This window comes from Lissotriton vulgaris, chromosome 5, assembly GCF_964263255.1.
Source record: "Lissotriton vulgaris chromosome 5, aLisVul1.2, whole genome shotgun sequence".
In the NCBI taxonomy this organism is placed as follows: Eukaryota; Metazoa; Chordata; class Amphibia; order Caudata; family Salamandridae; genus Lissotriton; species Lissotriton vulgaris.
Window position 1 is genome coordinate 79,042,379 of NC_141693.1, and position 21,973 is coordinate 79,064,351.

The 21,973-nt window shown below is 45.7% G+C and overlaps 1 protein-coding gene across 2 annotated transcripts in view; it reads right to left on the bottom strand.

Annotated features, from left to right (window-relative positions):
- LOC147710243 (E3 ubiquitin-protein ligase TRIM39-like) overlaps positions 1-21,973 on the bottom strand; it is a 139,224-nt gene that overhangs the window by 20,912 nt on the left and 96,339 nt on the right. For both annotated transcript variants that reach the window (XM_086920916.1, XM_086920917.1), the window contains exon 4: positions 19,375-19,397. In XM_086920916.1, coding sequence (XP_086777042.1) covers positions 19,375-19,397 — 23 coding nt within the window. The remainder of the gene's footprint in view (positions 1-19,374; positions 19,398-21,973) is intronic.

Below are 21,973 nucleotides of genomic sequence, written 5' to 3' on the forward strand. Positions count from 1 at the left end.
TTCTGGGTACCAGTGAACAAAGGATTGTTAACAATTGCCCAAAACTTGGAACTGTCTTTCATAGTTGCTTTTTCCATTAATGCTGCCCATGCATCTTGTTTGATTTCATTTTTCCATGCCTGAACTATTAATGAGTACTCTTTCCTAAGCTGTGCTACAAGCCTTTTATTCCTTGGTGTCTTATTAAGAGCCGTTTTAAGTAGGTAATAAGCTTTAGTACATTTCTGATCGAACCATCCTAAGTCAGGATTAGTTTTAACTCTGGTGTTAATTGTGAGTTCTTTAGCCACTTGCAAGCAAATGACTTCGTATGAAGCTATTACATCCCCCCCATAATTAATGGGGTCTGCACATATATTTAGTTCCTTGCCAACCTTTATTGTAATGGTGTGAAGAAAATCTTCAGGGGTGACCTTAATCCATTTTAATCTCCTCCCTTGATCTTTAGCTTTTACATCAGCTACAGCTTGTGACGAAGCTGTTTTATTCAGGAGGGAAAGGCCATTATCCAATTCGATCACTACCGGGTTGTGATCGCTAAAGGAAGAGGGTATAGCGTTGTAAAAAATTACATGACTTAAAAGTCCTGGGGATAAGAATATGTAGTCTATTATAGATTCACAGTCCCTAGCTCTGTACGTAGGAACACGGCTACTCTCATCAGAAAAGCCCACCTCGAACAGGTCATTATTAGACAAAAGTGCCTCCAGTGCTTCCCCCTTGGAGCGGTGTTCAAAATGTTAAGGGGTTGTGAAATCAGGACCATCGCTATCTCTATAATGACAGTTTAGACTACACAAGTGAACAATAAAATCACCATCAGGATATAATGAACAAAAGTGGTTGGATTTTCCTTATAAGTAATTAAAAAATTTGACAGTAAATGGAGATGCTCGTTTGGGGACTCCCCTTGCAATGAGTTATAACAGTTGATAAGAAATAGTTTGGTATTTTTTGCCAAACTTACTTCTAGTATTATATAATTAGGGGAAGTGCAGTCGACCTTTTTAACTCTTCCTGTAATGTTTACTGACACCAGAAACATAAGTCCCCCTCTGTCTCTCCCTGCTGACTAACTCAAGGCAGGTACATAGTAAGATGTAAAACCATTATTCCAGAAATCACAATCCTTGTCCCAGGTCTCTTGAAATGCAACAATGTCATACTGTTCCACAAAATTTTAGCCACACATTATCGTCCCTTTTGGACCGCAAACCAGCAATATTCCAGCTTAACATTTTTACCTTTTATCCCGCACCCTCAGTGATGCTTGCACACTTAGGTTGGATATTATTACGGCTCATTTTTACTTGTACGAGTTCCATACATCCCAACTCGGCCAATCCCTCCCCTCCCTGTCGGTCATGCCCCGACATCCCTCCAGCACTGTAGCTTTAATAGCATTCACTATTTAAGACGCTCAGAACAACAGAACGCCGCTTTACGTTCTTGTGTCTAGCTCCTTCCGTTGTGGGTTCCGTCCCGACTTGTCTTGCCTCACTTCCGGTTTGCGATTGTTTCGTTTCGCTTCCTGTGTGATTCCTGACTTCTCGGCAAAGGTGTTGTGTGCGGCTTCATCCTTTGAGCCTTATCGGCAGATTCGCTGTTAGGTGACGTCTTCCCTATAGACGTCCTCTATTTGCGGTGGTTACCGTATTTGCTGTAATTTTCCTAATTCCTCCTTTCCTTGAGCCCCGCCCGGCGGCCGGGACGTTCCCCGCCATCCGGCTGGGTTCAGCCTCCTCTCTCAATCTCAGTCCTCAGGTGCTCCGCCCGGCAGTCGGGGTTGATCTCCGCCATCCGGCTGGGCACCCTTACAGCTCCCTTAGATAGTCAGAGTCTTTACTTTCCCCCATTTTGCTGGTGCTTCGCCCGGCGGCCGGGATTTTCCCCGCCATCCGGCTGGGCACTGCCAATTTCGTTGTTTATGTTACTCCTCACTTGTTGCTGGATTCTCCTGTGCACTTCTTCATTCCACCCATCCCTGGGCCATCTATATATTATTTCTGGGGCTCTTGGTGGACCAGAGTGTGGTGCATATTCAAGCGCCTCTTCACAGAATCACGGTAACAGCGCTGTGCGCTGCCTTTCATTATATATATATATTTGGTGACTACTTTGTGGGAGGACCTGAATGTATTTCCTGTCTGACAGATATTAATGCAAGATACATGGTATTGGCTCAAGCTCATATCCATACCTACAGAAATATTGGATGTTCTCCCAGTGTACTCCAAGGACATAGGGAGTGAGAATTACACTTTAGATACTGACACTCACCAGCATAGAGTTGGAAAGAGTTATTTACTGTTTTTTGTCTTTGCAATAGAAAAAACGAACACCTTATTCTACCCTTCCTATATGTTCTACAGTCCAGAAAATCCATTGTGCCTACCTGTTATTCAATTGTGGTATGTAGTGGTCTTATATGTATTATAGACATGGTGTACATTAATGTTGTGGTTAACAAAGATAGACAGTAATACTTTTCTTCCTTTCCAGCCTACCTGTTATCAAGCATCCATTCTGAAGTTCACAGTCAAGCTCTATTGTCTTCCCCAACCTTTCCTTGTTTTGTTTCCCTGTTTTCCCCTGGCGAGCCATTCGATACTCTAGTGTTTGATAGAGTCTGAAGACCGTAGGGGAAGGCTGAGGATTACTCTCCGGATTCCCGACGCTCCTGCGGAACCTGCTTGGAAATCATTACACTGTCCCTCAGGGTCCTAACGTCAGTCACACGGCTCTAGGCCCGAGAGTAAGTCAAATCTATTTTGTGTCACAACATTTGGCCCATCCCTACAGTTGTTGTCAACATTATAGAAATGTGATACTTCGGGGGCCCGAGGCTCAGTAGGAGTAAATGGTCTAAATCTTCCAAGATTAGGAGGAGCTTTGATTAAATGCGTGTAAAAATAACTAAGTGGACGCACACAAACACTGTTTTCGTCATAGACCAAAGAGGCTGCCCTTAGAAAAACAGTTGCAACATGTTGGGGGTATTTGAAATTTACAATTATACAATCCCCGCTACACGTCTTTCTGGACGGGCCAATCCAGTTTGCCCTTCTAGTGGACAGTATTTGATCAGAGTATTTTGTTGGGAAGCCACATCTCCTATTCAGCCATGACACCGTTTTATTTTTTAGTGATTCATGTGTTTCCTCATGGGACAGAGCAGGATGGTGGTCAGGAGGCGGGACATTGGTTAGGACAACCACATAGGGTGCACAGTCAGGGGGAAGATTTATAAAGCTGCTTTTTTTTACCTGTCTAAAGCCCGATGTACCATCTGGTCCTGAGAAAGGCTGTTTAGTTGGACAGGTTATTGGTGTAGGATCAGGAGAAGTAGTTTCACTTACAATTGTTTGCAAGCTTAATTGCTGCAGGTTGTCTTTACTAGTTCCCTGTCCCACTCCAACAGGAGAACCCTTTGCGACAGTCTCAGGTCTTTCGACCGAGGCCAAGTGAGTTGCTAACAAACTTCCTAGCCTCTTTACTTCAGAAGTGACAGTATCCAATTTGAGCACTAGGGGTTTGATAAACTCTTCTATCTTAGCCTCTATCTTAGCTTCTAGGGAGCAGACCAGTAATGCAGGTTGCTCCGGGCTTATGTTAATACTGGCTGCACTATTTCCTTCCTGTAGGTCGGTTCCAGCAGCACGGCCGTTTTGAACTAGTTGGGAAGTTTCTACTCTTTTTTTACTATGCTTCCCCCCGCGTTTCATTTGTAGTTTTCTACAGGTTCTCACTGGTCTAGGGGCTGCTGGGACCTCCTCTATTGTATCAATAGATGTATCGGGTAATTCCTCCTGCGTCTCAGAATGGACCTGCGCTTCAGCCATTATGACCACCCGGTTACCCAGTTCAAGAGTATCATTGGCTAAAGATTCCACTGAGGGGTTAGGAGTATCTTGGTGTGGAGCAGGTGGGCTCCCTCGACCTAGCGTGGCTCTCCGGTCGTTATTAATTTTATTTACCATTTTTACCAAGTAGTTGTCTATTGTACCTGCCCCAGATACCAACTTATCGGTTTTCGCTTTGGACATGGTCAAAACTTTGAAATAAATTTATGAAACTGGATAAAAAACCCAACGCGAGCATTAAGAGTAGTATACCCTAGTGCCAGGGTTTACAAGTATGTTAACTAGGATAAAAACAATGACAAATCCATAACCAGGGACCAGAGAAATGTTGAGTCTCACTTGGACAAATGTATCTAGTGTTGCAGAAACCAGATCCGTGACCTGTCCCGGCCTCCTCCGGCCCCGGACGGTCCCGCCCTTGTCCCGGGCTTCTCCCGGCGCGCGCGCGCGTCCCACGGGACGGGGAGCGTTTATGCGCCTCCTGGCGCTTGCCTCTGGCGTCCGCTGCTGGTCACGGGAGTGGGAGGGGCCCGGCGGAGCCAAGCCCGGCCGGGGAACAAGCGGAGCAAAGCCCGGCCCTTAGATGCTGGTGCTGCGGGATCGGCGGAGCTGCGCCCGGCCAAGTGGATCTGGCGGAGCTGCGCCCGGCCCTCAGGAACAGCTTAAAATGCAGGTGAGATCATGGCAACTCAGAGCTTGGAGGAAATACTGGTTGTAAATCTAACTAAGGTATGCATTTGTTAATATGGAAAAAAACGATACAGATATGGCAAACAATACATTCATTCATGTGAACGAATGTGCGTCCTTATTAACAAATTCACCCGTTGTGAACTCCACATCAACCCAGACTCTCAAATAAGTAGTTAGGCAAGCACTGAGACCTAGGCCTGAGGTTATAAATGGACAGGCCACAGGTGGGGTGGTACGTAGCCATTAGAGAAATGCACGGACATGAAACCTTAGTCTAGAACTATTCTCCTTGCAGTGCTAGATGATCTTAGAGTGGCTGTGGAAGTCAACAACATGGGACATAAAGAACTTATTTTTGTTGACATGTTTTTCACTATTACATTTGAGACACTAGTGGTGCATATATGCACAGGGTCGGACATAACACACTCACTGATGTCTGCCAGGCAAAGGCTGTATTAAAGGCCCAGAAGTTTATAAGTGGCAAGCAGAGATGATTCAAAGGGTAAGCCATTTTCGCAGAGTGTCATATTGTGGAAAATTATTTTATTCGAATAATAATGCTTAATATAGGTATGGTTCATGTAGCACGACTAGACTGCACCTGGCTGCATTACTTAAAGTGCTTGTTTAAATGTTGTGAATGTGCATTGTTTTCCATTCTCTTCCAGAAAACACTAAAAATTCTGTTCTACAGTCCAGAAAATCCATTGTGCCTACCTGTTATTCAATTGTGGTATGTAGTGGTCTTATATGTATTATAGACATGGTGTACATTAATGTTGTGGTTAACAAAGATAGACAGTAATACTTTTCTTCCTTTCCAGCCTACCTGTTATCAAGCATCCATTCTGAAGTTCACAGTCAAGCTCTATTGTCTTCCCCAACCTTTCCTTGTTTTGTTTCCCTGTTTTCCCCTGGCGAGCCATTCGATACTCTAGTGTTTGATAGAGTCTGAAGACCGTAGGGGAAGGCTGAGGATTACTCTCCGGATTCCCGACGCTCCTGCGGAACCTGCTTGGAAATCATTACACTGTCCCTCAGGGTCCTAACGTCAGTCACACGGCTCTAAGCCCGAGAGTAAGTCAAATCTATTTTGTGTCACAACATTTGGCCCATCCCTACAGTTGTTGTCAACATTATAGAAATGTGATACTTCGGGGGCCCGAGGCTCAGTAGGAGTAAATGGTCTAAATCTTCCAAGATTAGGAGGAGCTTTGATTAAATGCGTGTAAAAATAACTAAGTGGACGCACACAAACACTGTTTTCGTCATAGACCAAAGAGGCTGCCCTTAGCAAAACAGTTGCAACATGTTGGGGGTATTTGAAATTTACAATTATACAATCCCCGCTACACGTCTTTCTGGACGGGCCAATCCAGTTTGCCCTTCTAGTGGACAGTATTTGATCAGAGTATTTTGTTGGGAAGCCACATCTCCTATTCAGCCATGACACCGTTTTATTTTTTAGTGATTCATGTGTTTCCTCATGGGACAGAGCAGGATGGTGGTCAGGAGGCGGGACATTGGTTAGGACAACCACATAGGGTGCACAGTCAGGGGGAAGATTTATAAAGCTGCTTTTTTTTACCTGTCTAAAGCCCGATGTACCATCTGGTCCTGAGAAAGGCTGTTTAGTTGGACAGGTTATTGGTGTAGGATCAGGAGAAGTAGTTTCACTTACAATTGTTTGCAAGCTTAATTGCTGCAGGTTGTCTTTACTAGTTCCCTGTCCCACTCCAACAGGAGAACCCTTTGCGACAGTCTCAGGTCTTTCGACCGAGGCCAAGTGAGTTGCTAACAAACTTCCTAGCCTCTTTACTTCAGAAGTGACAGTATCCAATTTGAGCACTAGGGGTTTGATAAACTCTTCTATCTTAGCCTCTATCTTAGCTTCTAGGGAGCAGACCAGTAATGCAGGTTGCTCCGGGCCTATGTTAATACTGGCTGCACTATTTCCTTCCTGTAGGTCGGTTCCAGCAGCACGGCCGTTTTGAACTACATTTGAGACACTAGTGGTGCATATATGCACAGGGTCGGACATAACACACTCACTGATGTCTGCCAGGCAAAGGCTGTATTAAAGGCCCAGAAGTTTATAAGTGGCAAGCAGAGATGATTCAAAGGGTAAGCCATTTTCGCAGAGTGTCATATTGTGGAAAATTATTTTATTCGAATAATAATGCTTAATATAGGTATGGTTCATGTAGCACGACTAGACTGCACCTGGCTGCATTACTTAAAGTGCTTGTTTAAATGTTGTGAATGTGCATTGTTTTCCATTCTCTTCCAGAAAACACTAAAAATTCAGCTTCTACCACTGTATTCCTCTGTATGTGCAAAGGATCTTTTCCCAAGCTTGCTTGGCCGATGGGACGTGTATTGAAACAAGCTAAACCTTATAAAATACTGTTGATCATTCCGCATTGCCTCAAATTTCTTTATAGTGCCTCCGTCATTCCGAACAGGCGTTTGATGCATACTTTATCTATGGCTAAGTGGATGGATGCCACTGTTATAGTTAAGAGCCTTTGATATATCATATGTGTTTCATTCAGAGATGGGAGGACCTTATGCTCCCTTTGGCTACATTGATGGAATACTTCCTGTGACGGCGAACAGAGTTGCGAACATCTGAAGAAGGACATTACACCCTCAGCCCTATTTAGCGTGGACAGGTCTCTGCCAGGAGTATCTGGGGGTGAGGGACTGGAAAAAAAGAATAATGATCCTTAAACCCTAGAGAGAAAACTCCCTGGATGTGGGGTACGTTAGTTCTTTGTTTTTTAGAAACACTTTGGGAGTTTTGTTTCTGAAAAACAAAAAATGCAAGCATGTCACTGAACAGCCATCAAAATAAACACTGGACATCCAGTAAAATGTTAGTACATTGTATAGGGCCACCTTCAGTGTAAGGAGAGGACGCTGGGCTGTCGGTTATCTCTAAATTTGGTAGACAGACTACTTTCAGGTTGGTGGAGTTTTTACAACTAGGGGCTGGTCCACCAGCCACACACCAGAGGGCTGGAGGCCTAGTAGTGACCAGATAGTTCAAGCCTATTAGAGCCACTGACCAGAATGCATGGGTCCACCAAAGCTGCTGACCAGAAGGTTCAAGACCCTAGAACCACCGACTGGCTTGTCTTTGCCAGGACACATGCAAACCATCTGGTTGGCATGCTAACCTGCGAAAAGATACTTTGAGTGGCACGTTATGTCTGTTGAGAAGAGCCTGGTTTTCCTCATGGCCTTGGCTCCTTCCCGTCCAGGCTATTATTATTCGGACCCACCAAAACGTGTCAATGCTTTTTATTGGAATACATCACGGATTAATGACGAATGCAACACTTGTTTATAGATATCTAATACGATTTATTTCTGTTCAAGTTGTGGGCATATATATTTTCACTTATTTGTCTGACCAACATGATGTCTTCTTGATTTGAAATCATTTTTCTTGCTGCTGTTTTTGTCCCCTCTCTTCATTGTGTTTTTTACTTGCATTGATTATTGTGATCATTTGTTTTTAAATTTGAGATACATATTTAAATTTCAAATTTGCCTTTGAGATGTATGATTTTTAATTGTGTGATGAAATTTTATATGTATTGATGCTTGCAATAAACTGTAAGAATGACTATAAGTTATTGTTACTTTTTGCACTGATTTGATTCTTTGGTTCATAGTGCGTGCTTTCTGGAGTGGGTCCACCTTGTTTGAAAGAGAACACCTAAGGGTGTGTGTGACGAAGAGTGTTGTTGATTATATACTTGCTCCCAAATATTTGATTTAAGTCGGTCCCTACTGGGGATTCAGCTAAAGTTTGACTTCACTGCACTGATTCAAGGATTCCTAGACCCACGACTCATATCACCCAGTGACAGGCTCCTGGTAGATATTTTACTGTCTGTGGCCTGTAAATCTGTTCTAGCTAATTGGAAAAGCACAGCAGCTACTACTTTCAAGTCCTGGTTACATTGGATATGTTATCTCGGAGGGGTCGACAACATTTCCGTCCAAAACTCCCCCTGGAAACCATAATCTAGACCTGTTTGGAAAAAACTAGACAACTATTTCACACTAAACCCCAGTGACCTACATATTGAGACAATCTATAACGACACTAGTTACCACCTGTCTGCAACTTTTGCAGATGGATATTGTTTTATTCTATCCCCAAAATGTCATGCCTTCTGTTACAGCTGTCTTTTAATTTCACTTCAGTTGCCTGTGCCGACGTGATATGTTACATTATATTTTGCTATGGCTTGTTATTCAGGGCCCGATGTGTGAATCAAGACCATACTTAGGTTGCTTTGCTTTTTCATCATTTCTCATAAGGCGTCAGGTTTAATAATACAAATGTATAGTACACTCTACCTGTGGATCCCACATACGCTTTGTACTACTGTATCATGCAACCTTTTGTTTGTCTCCTTTTTTGTTTTAAAAACTAATAGTCTTTGAAATAAATAAAAGTTACAACAGGAAACACCAATCTAGGAACGCAACCCACCATCCATAGCGATCATCAAGTCGAAACACATACCATGCATGCGTGAGGAACACTAGCGTTTGGTTCAGTGTAGCTGTAGGTGAGTTGAGTGAGGTTTCTGCGCATGCGCTGCAAGAACGTAAAAGTAGAGCTTACAAAATTTTACACATTTTTGGATCCGGAGGGGCTCAAAAGCACCCCGGTTAAGGAAAGTGTGTGCAAAAAGAAGGGAATATAACTTAGGAAGCATTTGTAGAATGTCAGACCGTCTTCGGGAGAGATGTCTCTCGTCTGGGTCGGTCTTTTGCTATTCGTTGTCTGGGGTTCGGTGTCGGTGGCTTTGCCTGTCCTTCGGTGTCTGATGTTTGTTATCTGGGTGCCCAGGAGTGTTTTCGTCTTGGTGCAGTGGAGAAAGAATGCCTCTTGAAAACGAAGTCACAAAGGTAAATTGAATTCAGAAGTACTTGAGCAACTAGTCTTATGAAAGTCTTTTCAGAGTCCGGATTACAGGAATGGTGGGTTACAGCAACATTGGTGCACTTACCGTTCGATCGCGGACCTTTGGGTTAAGAGCTGAGAGTCGTAGGTTAACTAGGAAAAACACTTTGGTTAGGCAATTTATCGGAACTTTAATGTTTTATCGATAAAATAATCCTTCATATGATTTTACTGGGGAGCAAATTTTCCTATCGGGTATTGGACGGAGGTGATAAACTTTTTAGCGGCATTGGTGAGGTTTTAAGGTTTTTCAGCTAATTTCAGTGAGCATTTACAATTTTTGGGGACGACCGGAGATTTTAAAATGAATTTTAATGTGGTTCATATTATGGGTTTCTCTCCCTCTCCTCCCTAAAGCGGGAGCAGTATTTCCTCAGCAAGCTATTGTATTCAGAGCGTGATGTTTTAGCAGATGCTAAAGTGTCCTTTTGACCCATCTAGGCTGCTTGCAATTGTGAGGAGAGGTGGATGTTTAATTTTTAGGGTAATGTTCCGTTGACACTTGCGTGCCCAATGGGTCTTGTACGTGTTGTGGAACGGGGTTTTTCTGATTGGGCTGGATTTCCAGTCCCGCCTTTCTTCATGAAGGGTCGAAAACCTTGGGGCTCAACTGTGTGGTTCCCCATGGACTATTTCCCAGATCTTGAGCATTGAGGATACTGGAGGTGGTTGGAAGGTCAGGTGTGGACCCCTTGTTGGGGACCTAAATTGGAAAAAATGGCTGGGACGATGTTTGCAGTGTTTTCTCGGCGAGAGTCAAGGGTCCTGTTGGGAATCTAGGTGTCCGGCATGATAGAGGTGGCATAAGCAAACTTGGTGGGACTTTCCAATGGATTGGGGCCCACGGACTGGATTCTTTTTTCGGGGTTTTGAGGGTCTGTCCCTGGGATGCTGTTCTGTGGCTTGGCCATAGGTAGGATTGCGCCGTCCACTTCTTGGGATGCTGCCTCATGGGGCCCTGTGAATGTAATTTTGACCAATTAGGCATGGTGGCGTACCCATCCCAGTACCCCGGATACAGGCCAAGAAAGTCAGCTGTGGAAACCCACTGCCTCCCCCGGCTCCCCTCTCCCCTGGATGCTCCAGATATATCGTTTTCAATAAGGTGTGATCCAATGGTCGACCTCAGAAGGTTATGGAGGTGTTTTGGGAAAGAGGAGGACGAAGCTGAATGCTCTGCCCCCAGAGGCGAGTCAGGGGTGCAGCTGAGGGCTTCATGCGTGGTGATTAAGAAAACTGAGATGACCGCTCGCTGGTTGTTTTATCTACTGACTTGGTGCTGGAGCAGAATGAGACCCTTATAGTTGTAGTGTTCTTTTCGGACCCCCTTCCCCAGGGCACTTGAAAGGTCTGGTTCCCGCCACCGTAGCATTTTGTCCAGTTTTGGAACTACAAATGGGCCTCCATTTAGAGGAGGCCTGAAAGACACTAGAAAGTGGGGTCTTTTTGAACTGTGGAGCGCCCTGACCAGCTTTCATGCACCGGTGGAGGCCAATCTGCTCCCTCGTCAGACTATCTTCCCCCCAGGGAGTGCGGTCAGCTAACCCACTTCAGAGGATCAACAGCTGAGGTGGGCCTGGGCCTCCTGTGGGAACTCTTGTGTGGATTCCTAGTCGATATAGCACGACTGTCCTGAGGTTTTCTTGTGTGCACTTAAAGGTTTTACATTAGCCCTACTGTTTGGTGTTAAAGGTTTGTAGTTATCCCTAGTGTTGCTGTTAAATAAAGGTTTTGGGTTACCCTTACTGTTGCAGTTAAATGAAAGGTTTCGGGTGAGTACCTACTGTTGTGATGTTACTTTTTTCGTTTGTGGTAAGTTTTTGAAAGTGATTGTGTAGTGCGGTGTTGGTGCGGAGGATCTGGATTCTCTGCTTGGACGGGGGATTCTGGGGATTGCCCTGTGTGTAGGGATTCTGTGGGGGTAACCCTGACAACTGTCTATTCCGTTCACGGTATATCTTGAGGTGGCTATGGGCATCCTTGTGGTTTCTTTGCAGACAGTTGTGGTATTCTATGATGGTTTGAGGCTGCCCGTCTTTAAGCTTTCTGGTGCGTGCACTCAGCCTTTCCTATGCAGCCCGCAAGTGTCACTAACTCTTGAGTCACCTTTATGCACAATACTTGACCTAAGTGATTTGGATCAAGGGTTATGCCCAATTCCCATTGACGTGGTCAACCTAGTAAGCAGCCTCTTTCTTTAGCTACAAACACTTAGTCTTCCGTACAGCTTCCGTAAACAAGTGGCAGCTCCTCTTAATGATCTGAGAGGCCACACCCCTTTTTTCTGCCCCCTTTGTTTTTCTTATACCAAGATTGAATAATAATGTATTATTCACTCTAGATATAATAAAATACCAACATCCTCTGTGTCCGTACAATGGCTGGTGCAGACACATGAAGGCGCCTGCACCAGTTTTCAGAAGGATCACCGGGTCTGGAGAAATCCCATTCCAGGCCTTGGGGCCCTGGCATGCCTCTGTGCCTCCCCCATTTATGACATACTAAGCATCACAGCTAAAGGTATCCTGGGATCCTGCAGGCTTAATCCCTGCAGGGCCCATGAGTACACGCCATTCAGACTGTCACACCACCCTTTCCCAACTCGTCAGAGTTGGGAAAGGGTGGGATGAAAGAGCAGAGACTTAGGGCCATATGTATCAAGCCGTTTGTGAATCGCAAAGGCCGAAATTCGCAGAATTTCGCCCTTTGCGACTCGCAAACGGCCGTTTTGCACGTTTTGGAATGTATGAACCATTCCCAAAATAAGGAATTGCAAACTTGTGCGATTCCTTATTTTTCCATAGCATTTAGGGAATCGCAAATTTGCGATTCCTTAAATGCTATGTATGTAGCAATTTTAGCTTGCGAATTTTGTTTAAGAATTCGCAAATTACCACCAACTTTCAGTTGATGGTAACTTGCAAATTCTTCCAGAAATGCACAAATTGGCATTTTTAAAGGTGGCATATGATGCACACACATGCCCATAGGGCATGTATGTGCGCCATATGCACACACATGTTCTTTTCAGCGGTGCAGCAGGGTGTCTTTGAGACACCCCTGCACCCTTGCAATAATTCTCAAATTGCGATTAGCAAATTGCGAATTCGCAATTTGAGAATTATTTTGCATTCATTCCTATGGGCTTAAGGAATCGCAAATAAAAAGCGATTTTGTTCATACATACCATTTTGCATTTCCTAAATAGCGATTCCTTAAAATTCGCTATTTAGGAAATGCAAAATAGTTTGATGATACATATGGCCCTTAAACCTTAAATCTGCAACTGAGCAGGTTTGAGGTTTCAATTTCATGCCCCAGAACCGTAAGATGAAAGGAACAATCTTCTGAACGGAACCTGCAGCAAGGTAATGCTGCGTGCTGAGCATATGGGTAAGAGTCAGTGTTTATGGGTTTGGGTGTATCTATAATAAGCCTGATCAATTTATGAAATTGCTACCTGTGCTCCTTACACTTCTGAGCCCGACCTTATTTAATATATATGTAAGGCAGCTTGCCAACATTATACTGGAATTTGACATCCTAGGCATTTCGTATGCAGACGACACCTAGCTGATCGTCGCTCTGCCCCAGGACGACCATCAGGGAGCCCCCTCATTCGGCCCCTGCCTGAACAAACTGGCCAACTGGATGTCAAATAGTTTTCTAAAACTGAACAGTGAAAAAAACGAATACATGATATTAGGCAACAGGGCCATCTCAAGACCCTTAAATCACTGGCCTCCTTGCATGGGGGACCCTCTAGTTTGTAAACTGGCAGTAAAAGATTTAGGTATGAGGCTTGACAATGCACTCTCTATGAATGTACAAGCAAACAAACTGCCAGGCATATGCTTTGGACTCCTGAGGACGCTCAGAAAGATACTAGAACTCATCCCGGAGCATCTTTCGAAAACCGTCATACAGTCCTTAATAGTCTCCAGCCTCGACTACGGGATCTCCCTTTACTTGGGTTCCCCAAGTATGCGACCAAGAGGCTCCAGACTGTGCAGAACGCGGCAGCCAGGCTTTTGCTCAAACTCCACAGACATGCGCCAGTGAGGGAATCCTTGAAAGCACTCCACTGGCTGCCAGTAGCATCAAGGGTAAAATGTAAAGCCCTCTATATAGCTCACAGGGCAGTAAATAACAAAGGCCCACCCAAACTTAAATCCCTGATTTTGGTCCATGTCTCCTCGAGATCTTTAAGGTCATCTCACGAACACACCCTCAGCACCACTAGCATTAAAAAAATCCAGATGAGGAGGTAGATCTTCCTCCCACTTGGTGCCAAGACTGTGGAATGCTCTCCCACTGGACATCAGAGGGCAGCAAAACGAACTAATTTTCACGAAGAAGCGGAATAGCTGTTTTTTTCCATCTAGCCTTTAGGGGGCCTTTTGTCCTTCATCACAGCTCCTATCGTCAGTGCGGGAAAGCCTTCGGGTAGCCATGTGCTATATAAATCATTTTCAAATTCATGTCACTGTCCATGGCAGTTGTCCCCAGGACTTAGAAGCAAGCAAGGGTGGTACCCCTGCTAAAACAAAACACCCTCGACACAGCTAAACCAGAGAACTTCCATCCCATATCTCTCCTCTGTGGGTATTCAAGATCTGAGGCCTACATTAATTCCATCTTGACAGGATTTTTGGAGGATGACAACATACTAGACTTCTCTCAGAATGGTTTTCGCCTGGGTCACAGCACAGAGTTTGCTCTTCTAGCTGAGACCGACCATCTGAGGGAAGCACTAGATACGGGACGCACTTCGGCACAGATATTATTAGATCTTAGTGCCCCGTTTGACACGGCTTCCCACCAGATCCTGCTGCAATGGTTGGAGAAGGTGGGCATCTTGTGCTCTGCCCTGGATTGGTTCGCCTCTTTTCTCTCTGAGAGGACCTTCCAGGTAACGCCCCCCTTTTGCCTCCATGATCCATACTACTAAACAAGGGGTGCCACAGGGCTCAGATCTGAGCCCAACGCTTTTCAACTTGTATGTCCAACCATTAGCAGATGTGGCCAGGAGTAGAGGGCTTACAGCAGTATCATATGCAGATGATACACAGTTGGTAGTAGTACTCTCTGACGATTCCACGCAGGACGCGCGCAAGTTTTGGAGCGATCTTGGAGATATCGCTGAGTGGATGACTACCAACTCTCTCCAGCTTAACGCCAGCAAGTCTGAGGTTTTGCTGGTAGTGAGAGACTCTAAGCTGTGGAGTAAACACTGGTGGCCTGCTACCTTGGGCTGTGTACCTGCCCCCAAACAGGTGGTAAAAAATGTAGGTGTCTGGGTTGACTTGGCCCTCAGTTTCCAGGTCCAAACTAAGAAAGTGGGAGGGACATGTTTGGGTATATGGCGGGGGCTCAAACCACTGCTGGGTTTTTTCGATCCATCTATCAGGCAGGTTATCAGTCAGGCCTCCATTTTGTGGAGACTGGATTACGCTAGCTCACTCTATCTGGGAACAAACAAGAATGAAATCCTGAGATTGCAGAGGGTCCAAAACGAAGCTGCTAGAACTTTCCTTGGCCTCCCTAGAACCTGCTCTACTACTAGTTCTATCCGCCAACTTCACTGGCTGCCTTTGGCCAGACGTGCAGAGTTGAAGTCCCTCTGCATTGCTTTTTAAAATTTGAACTTCCACTCTCCTGGCATTTTGGCAAACCAGCTTTAACCTTGTACACCCACTCGCTAACTCCGTTCGATGGGTAAACATCTGGCAGTTGTTCTTCGAGTGAGGAGGGTGCGTGCTGGTGGGCGCTCCTTCCATACACTGGCAGCCAAACTCTGGAACTCTCTTCCAATACATATCCGCAGCATGAATAATTACCCAGCATTTCATAAGGCAATGATTGCCACTAAGTGAGACTAAGAATGAAGGAGAATGAGTACGCCACAGTTTGAGTGAATTAGACAATGAATTAGACTGAACGAGTCAGAGAATGAGTGAGACAGAGTGAGTCAGAATGAGTGAGTTAAATACAAACGAGTAAGACTGAGTGAGAGCAGGGGACTCCGAGTGAAAATGAGTGGGGCTGAGTGAGAATAAATGAGAATGAGTGAGAATGAATTAGACTAACTGAGACTAAGTGAGTGAGTCAGAGTGAAAGTGAAAGTGAGAGTGAGTGAGTGTTAGAAATGGGGATCTCTAGTTGCCAATGGTTTGCACCATTGTCCAGGTAGGGACACTTCTTCCTAGTCAGGATAAGAGGGATACACTCCTAAATAACCCCTGCTCAGCCCCTTGGTAGTTTGGCACGAGCAGTCAGCCTTATTTCAGGGGCAGTGTGTGAAGCGTTTGTACATAACCAACAGTAACACAGTGAAAACACTACAAAAGGACCCCACACCTTTTTAGAAAAATATCCAATACTTCATATGTTCAAAACAAGACCAAAACGATAAGAATCCCATGGTGCGGTCACAGGTGTCGAAGTCAGCGTGCAGAGACGGCGGCGGTGAGACCATGGCGGCAGAGTGAAGCGAGGTGGTGCATAGTGCGGTGCCCACAGGTCATAGTGCAAGCAGCTGCTTGGTGGTAGCAGCGGTCATCGTAGGTGAGACCAGGGTTGCGGTGTGAGATGCGGCGGTGCCCTCTTCGGTGCCTTCAGGACACGGTGCCAGCAGTGGCATCAGTGACGGAGTTGGTTGTGGTCCCTCTCTTTGGCAACTGAAACCCACGGTTCCACAGGCGGTACCCAGAGGTGAGTGAAGTCTTTGCTGTTCCTGAGACTTCATGAACAGGAGGGCTAGCTTGGTTTCATGCCCTTGGAGATAATCAGCACAAGTAAAGAAAGTTCAGTCCAGTCCTTTCACTGCCCAAGGCAGAAGCAACAACATAGCAACAGGGCAGTACTCCTCCTGGCAGTTCTTCCAGCTCTTCCGCTTGGCAGGTTCTTTGCTCCCTCTCGGCCCCAATATTTATACTCCGTTTCCCTTTATTCTCTGGGCAGTGAGTGTCTGTACCCAGCCCAAACTGGTTCGGCCCTCTTCGGCCCAGCTTTCTAGCAGGAGGTGGAGACTGCATTGTCCAGGGCAGACCAGGCCTCTTTAGGTGCAAGGAAATCTCCTCCCACTACTCTAAATGCAGCCCAGGTCTATTCAGCCCAGGCAGGACACACTTCCCCCCAGTGGCTGCCTGAAGAGCATGCATATCCACAGCCCCTGTCACTCCAGAGCCAATCAATCCACAAACCCAGTAGAGGCTCTCAGGATGGCAGAGTAAGAAAATAACTACTTTCTAAAAGTGGTATTTTCAAACACAGAATATAAAAATCATCTTTACTAAAAGATGCATTTTCCGTTCTGAGTCCAGGCATACTAAACTCCATTTCCCTGTATTGTCCCAATGGGAAGTTATGCTTATAAGATATTATAAGTAAACTCCCATTCTAGCCGATGGGGCAGTTAGTCTTTTCATAGTGAAAAATGAAATGCACTGTAATTCACTACCAGGACATGTCACACACACCAATACATATACTACCTTTAACATACACAGGATCCTGCCCATAGGGGTAACAGGGGCGGCTCTAGGCTCATGGTGGCCCTGGGCAGGGAGCGTAGGGAGGGGGCCCCGGAAGAGGGGGTCCGGGCGGGATGGAGCGCGGAGGCCAGTGAGGAGGGAGGGTCTGGAAGTGGAACAGAGCCGGAGGCCGCCAAATCCTTGCCAGGGGCTGCCACACAAATATGTATCCATCCTCAGAAGATTATTATATTAAGGATATATATTGGCGTGGTGGCCCCTGGGGTTTGGTGGCCCTGTGCAGGTGCACAGCTTGCACATGCCTAAAGCCGCCCCTGGGGGTAACTTGGGCGTACCTCAGGGGTGTCTTACATGTAAGAAAAGGGAAGATTATGGCCTGGCAAGTGGGTGCACTTGCCAGGTCGACATGGCAGTTACAAACTGCACGCAGACGCTGCAGTGGCAGGTCTGAGAACCCTTTGAAAGGATGCTCGTGTGGGTGTCACAACCAGTGCTGCAGGCCCACTAGCAGCATTAGATTTACAGGCCCTGGCAACCCTTGTGCACTTTACTAGGGACTTACCAGTAAATCAGACAATCCATCCCATAATTTACCATAGGAGCACTTGCACGTCAAAACTGGGAGGTCAGAAAGCAAAAAGAAAGCCGAAACACGCAAAAAGATGTCAGGTCTAACAGTGAGTCAGAACAGGACTGAGTGAGCCCCCCCTTAAAGCCAATCAGAAGTCAGGCCTGGTATTCTAGCCAAGGATTATGCCCCACCAGTTTTAAAGGTCACCAGCCGCCCCTGCCTTAAACGCTTTCTGACGATCAAAACATTCCAACATTTTAATTTGTTTCCAACCATATACCATTAATTTGCTATTCGACTTTTTCAAATCCACTCCGATGCCCAGGGACCACATCATCTCCAATTAAAGTATAATTAATGCCAGAATCTGAATAATGAGTTAACAAGACTAGCCAGTAAACAAGCAGCACAAATGTGAAAGTCCCCTGCATGCCATGAGGCCCGTTGAAGAATCCCTCGGGAATGGAGAAACTGCACAGGAAACTGAGATGTGGGGTCAGTCTCTGTAGGCGAAGGAAGGTAGGATGAGAGGGCTAGAGTCAGCCTCTCCCCCAGTAGCCCACAGGAATGGAGAAGTGTGGACAAGCACGCTGGCCAATGTTATGTTATGTTATGTTATGTTATTTGTACACTTCTATAGCGCACGGCCACTCCACTGGAGTATCCCGGCGCTTTGACGAAGACTCCCAACCGAAGATGGGGAAAAAAAAAAAAAAAAAAACATAACACCAAAAGGGCATACAGACATAAAAACAGCCTCAAAGATTACGGGAAGAGCCAAGTCCACAATGGTGTAACCATGATGCAGTAGTTGTAAAGAAATGTCTCTTCATCTCATTTCAGAAATGAAAAATGACAATGATCCGATGCCCTCAAACCATACCCCACGTTTTCAATGATATACGACATGACGCTGAGCCACTGATGTTTATTGTTACCAAAAAATGATAAAGAAAGACCTATATAAAACAAAAGGATTTAAATGAGGCCTGGAAGACACACAAGGAACTCTCTAAGGTCTTGAAGAATTATTTGGTGCCTGGAATGAGTGGACAGTGACCTGGGCAGAGCTTTGTTCTTTAAAACGAGGCTTCTAAAGACTCAAGAGGATGCTATGTAAAGGAGGGAGCTCACTGCAGACTGGAGAGAGATTTCTTAGGACTGGGAGAATATCTGAGGATTACAAGGTTTCTGAGACCTCTTCTGATTGGAGGGAATTTACTAATGGATGAGTCCTGAATATGGCTTTAATGAAATTTCAATGATGTTGGAAAACACTGAAGGGATAGTTTGAAGGCTGGCATCCTACTTGGGATTTTTTTTTATGAGTTTTTGCACAACTCTGAATTGAGGAAAACCTGAGAGGACTTTTCCAGAGGTTGCTTGCGTTTTGTGTGTTCAGGGTACTTTTTTAGGACTTTAGTTTTAATTATAGGAATATGTTTTGTATAGACAGCAGATCATTTCTGTAGCAAATATTTCAGGACTCAGAGGAGTTTTCTGACAGGTCGCAGGGATTTGTAAAAATGTAAGAGAGTTTCCTGATTGGTGCGTGGACGTTTTCCAAGGACTTACATTTTCAGAGGAATAAAAGGTATTTTCTAAGGACTTAATGGTTTTTTTTGAGAATGCAAAGTGATTTCACGAGGAACTGAAAGTTTCCTAACACTTTGTGTGAGCTCAGTAGTGGCATTTACACACTGCAGCAAATATACTTGCTACTTGCACAGTGAGAGGAGGATAATAAACCAGCCTTACCTGTTTAGGGTGCTTCTGACATCCTGCAAAACAGAGAAACAAACACATTTAAATCAGTTTCCACAGGAGATGTTAAAATTATAGCACTATTTTTAGTAGCGAAGCACATCTATCTGTGGCTAGAAAACAGTGACTGGATTTTCTTTTTTTATTCTGAATGAGGTCACATGACATAACAGAAACTGATATTCTGCATGATAATGACATAGGGACCCTTGCTTCTAAGTCAGGGTAAGGGGATTACACTCCTAGACAACCCCTGCTCACCCCCTTGGTAGCTTGGCACGAGCAGACAGGCTTGTATCAGAGGCAGTGAGTTAAGCATTTGCGAACACATACAGTAATACAGTGAAAATACTACAGATGGACACCACACAGGTTTTATAAAAATAAGTATTCTTTATATAGACTTAACACAAGACCACAAACGACTAAAATCCACAATAATGTACTCAAAATAATTCTCTTTGTAGAAATACTTGAAAATCAAATTTCGTACGAGTCGGTAGCTGTCTGGGGCTACTGCGATGCTGAAAACAACAGAGTCTAGCAATTCCAGCTGACTGCGTCGATACGGGTCAGCACAAGCGTGAACAGACTCAGTAACAGTACCTTTACCCGTTGCGGCAGGCACAGGTGTGCGTGCCGGATGTGGCAACCGTCGCGGTTGCATTGCAAGATTGAAGCGGTGCACGGCGCAGTGTCTTCTCTATGCAGTGCAGGCAGCGGCTCGGTGATGTCGTTGGGACGGTGTCGGTGAGACCAAGGCGTGTGGTGCAGGGCGAGACAGTGCTCGATGCGTTGCTGGCAGGTTGCGTTGCAGCGACAGAGCCGGTTAGTGGGAGCTGGCGTCGGTCGGCCCAGATGCGGTGGGGAACGAGGCGGTGCGTTGTGAAACTTACGAGCAGGGCACCAGCCACGACTCGGTCACGGGAGTCGAAGTCAGCAGCAGCAACGGCGTCGGTGAGACCAGGACGACTCCGTGAAGCGAGGCAGTGCGGATTGCAGTGCCCACAGGTCACGGTGCAAGCAGCAGCTCTGTGGTGGCGGCAGCAGTCGTCGTCTTTGAGACCAGGGTTGTGGTGTGAGATGCGGACGGTGCTCTCTGCGGTGCCATCAAGACACAGAGCCAGTTGACGGAGTCGGTTGCAGCGCCCTTCCTCTGTGGCAACTGAAAACAGCGTTTCCAGAAGCGGTACCCAGACGTTGGTAAAGTCTGCAGTCCCCAAGTCTTCAGAACAGGAGGCCAGCTCAGTTCCTGGCACTTAGAGAAATATTTTGCAAGATGATGAAAGTTCTATGAAAGTTCCTTCTCCTCTCCTTGGCACTGAAGACACCACTGTAGGCCAACCAGGCAACACAGCACCCTGGCAGGGGGCAGTCCAACTCCTACAGCTTCCTTTGGTTCTTCTCCTTGGCAGAGGTTCATCTTGTTGTTCCAGAAGTGATCTAAAGTTCTGGGGTCTGGGCTCCACTATTTATACCAGTAAATCCTTTGTCTCTGAAGGCAGAGAGTGTATGTGCCTAGTCCAAACCAGTTCTGTGCTGTCCTGGAGCACTTTGTTTACAGGGCTCATTCGTTCCCTTGTCAGTGTGGGCCAGGGTGATCAGACACACCACAGGGAGGCGGAGCCAGCATTCACCTGGGCAGGCGCAGCCCTATTCAGGTCAGGGAAAAACTCCTCCCCATACTCCAAATGCATATCTCCTATTCAGCCTTGTGCTGACTCACCCTGTCTCCTGGAGCCACCCCCAGCCCCTGTCACTCATAAACCAGACATGGAATACACAACCTAGCAGAGGCAGGGTTGGATGGTTAGGCAAGAAAATACCTACTTTCTAGAAGTGGTATTTTCAAACACAGAATGTTAAAACCAACTTCACTAAAAGATGTATTTTATCATTCTGAGTTCAGGCATACTAAACATGAGTTTCTACCATGTTCCCTGAGTCAGTTACGATTATAAGATGTTATAATCAAACTGCCCATCCTGGCCTATGGGAACAGGTAGCCTTGCAATAGTGAAAAACGAAATTGGCTGTAATTCACTATCAGGACATGCCACACACATCAGGTCATGTCCTACCTTTGACATACAACTCACCCTGCCCTCGGGCCTACCTTAGGGGTGACTAACATGTAGAAAAGGGAAGGTTTAGGGACTGGTAAGTGGGTGCACTTACCAAGTCGACATGGCAGTACTAGACTGCACACAGGCTCTGCAATGGCAGGTCTGAGTTACATTTTAGAAGCTGCTTCTGTGGGTGGCACAATCTGTGCTGCAAGTCCACCAGCAGCATTTGATTTACAGGGCCTCGGAACACCTGGGGCACTATACTAGGGTCTGACAAGTAAATCAAATAAGCCAATCATGGATTCACTAATCAATACATCAATTTAACAGAGGAAACACTTGCACTGTGGCAATGAAAAGCAGTGTCACAGTGCCCAAAGCAACTAAACCAGCAAAACATGTCAAAACAGAGGAGGTAATGAGTGACAAAATGGAAGGGAGACTCACGCCAATGGTACCAGGTCTAACAGGCATGATTTAGGGATTGCCAGGGGTCGCAGTTGCGACTCCTGGCTTGCCCCTTG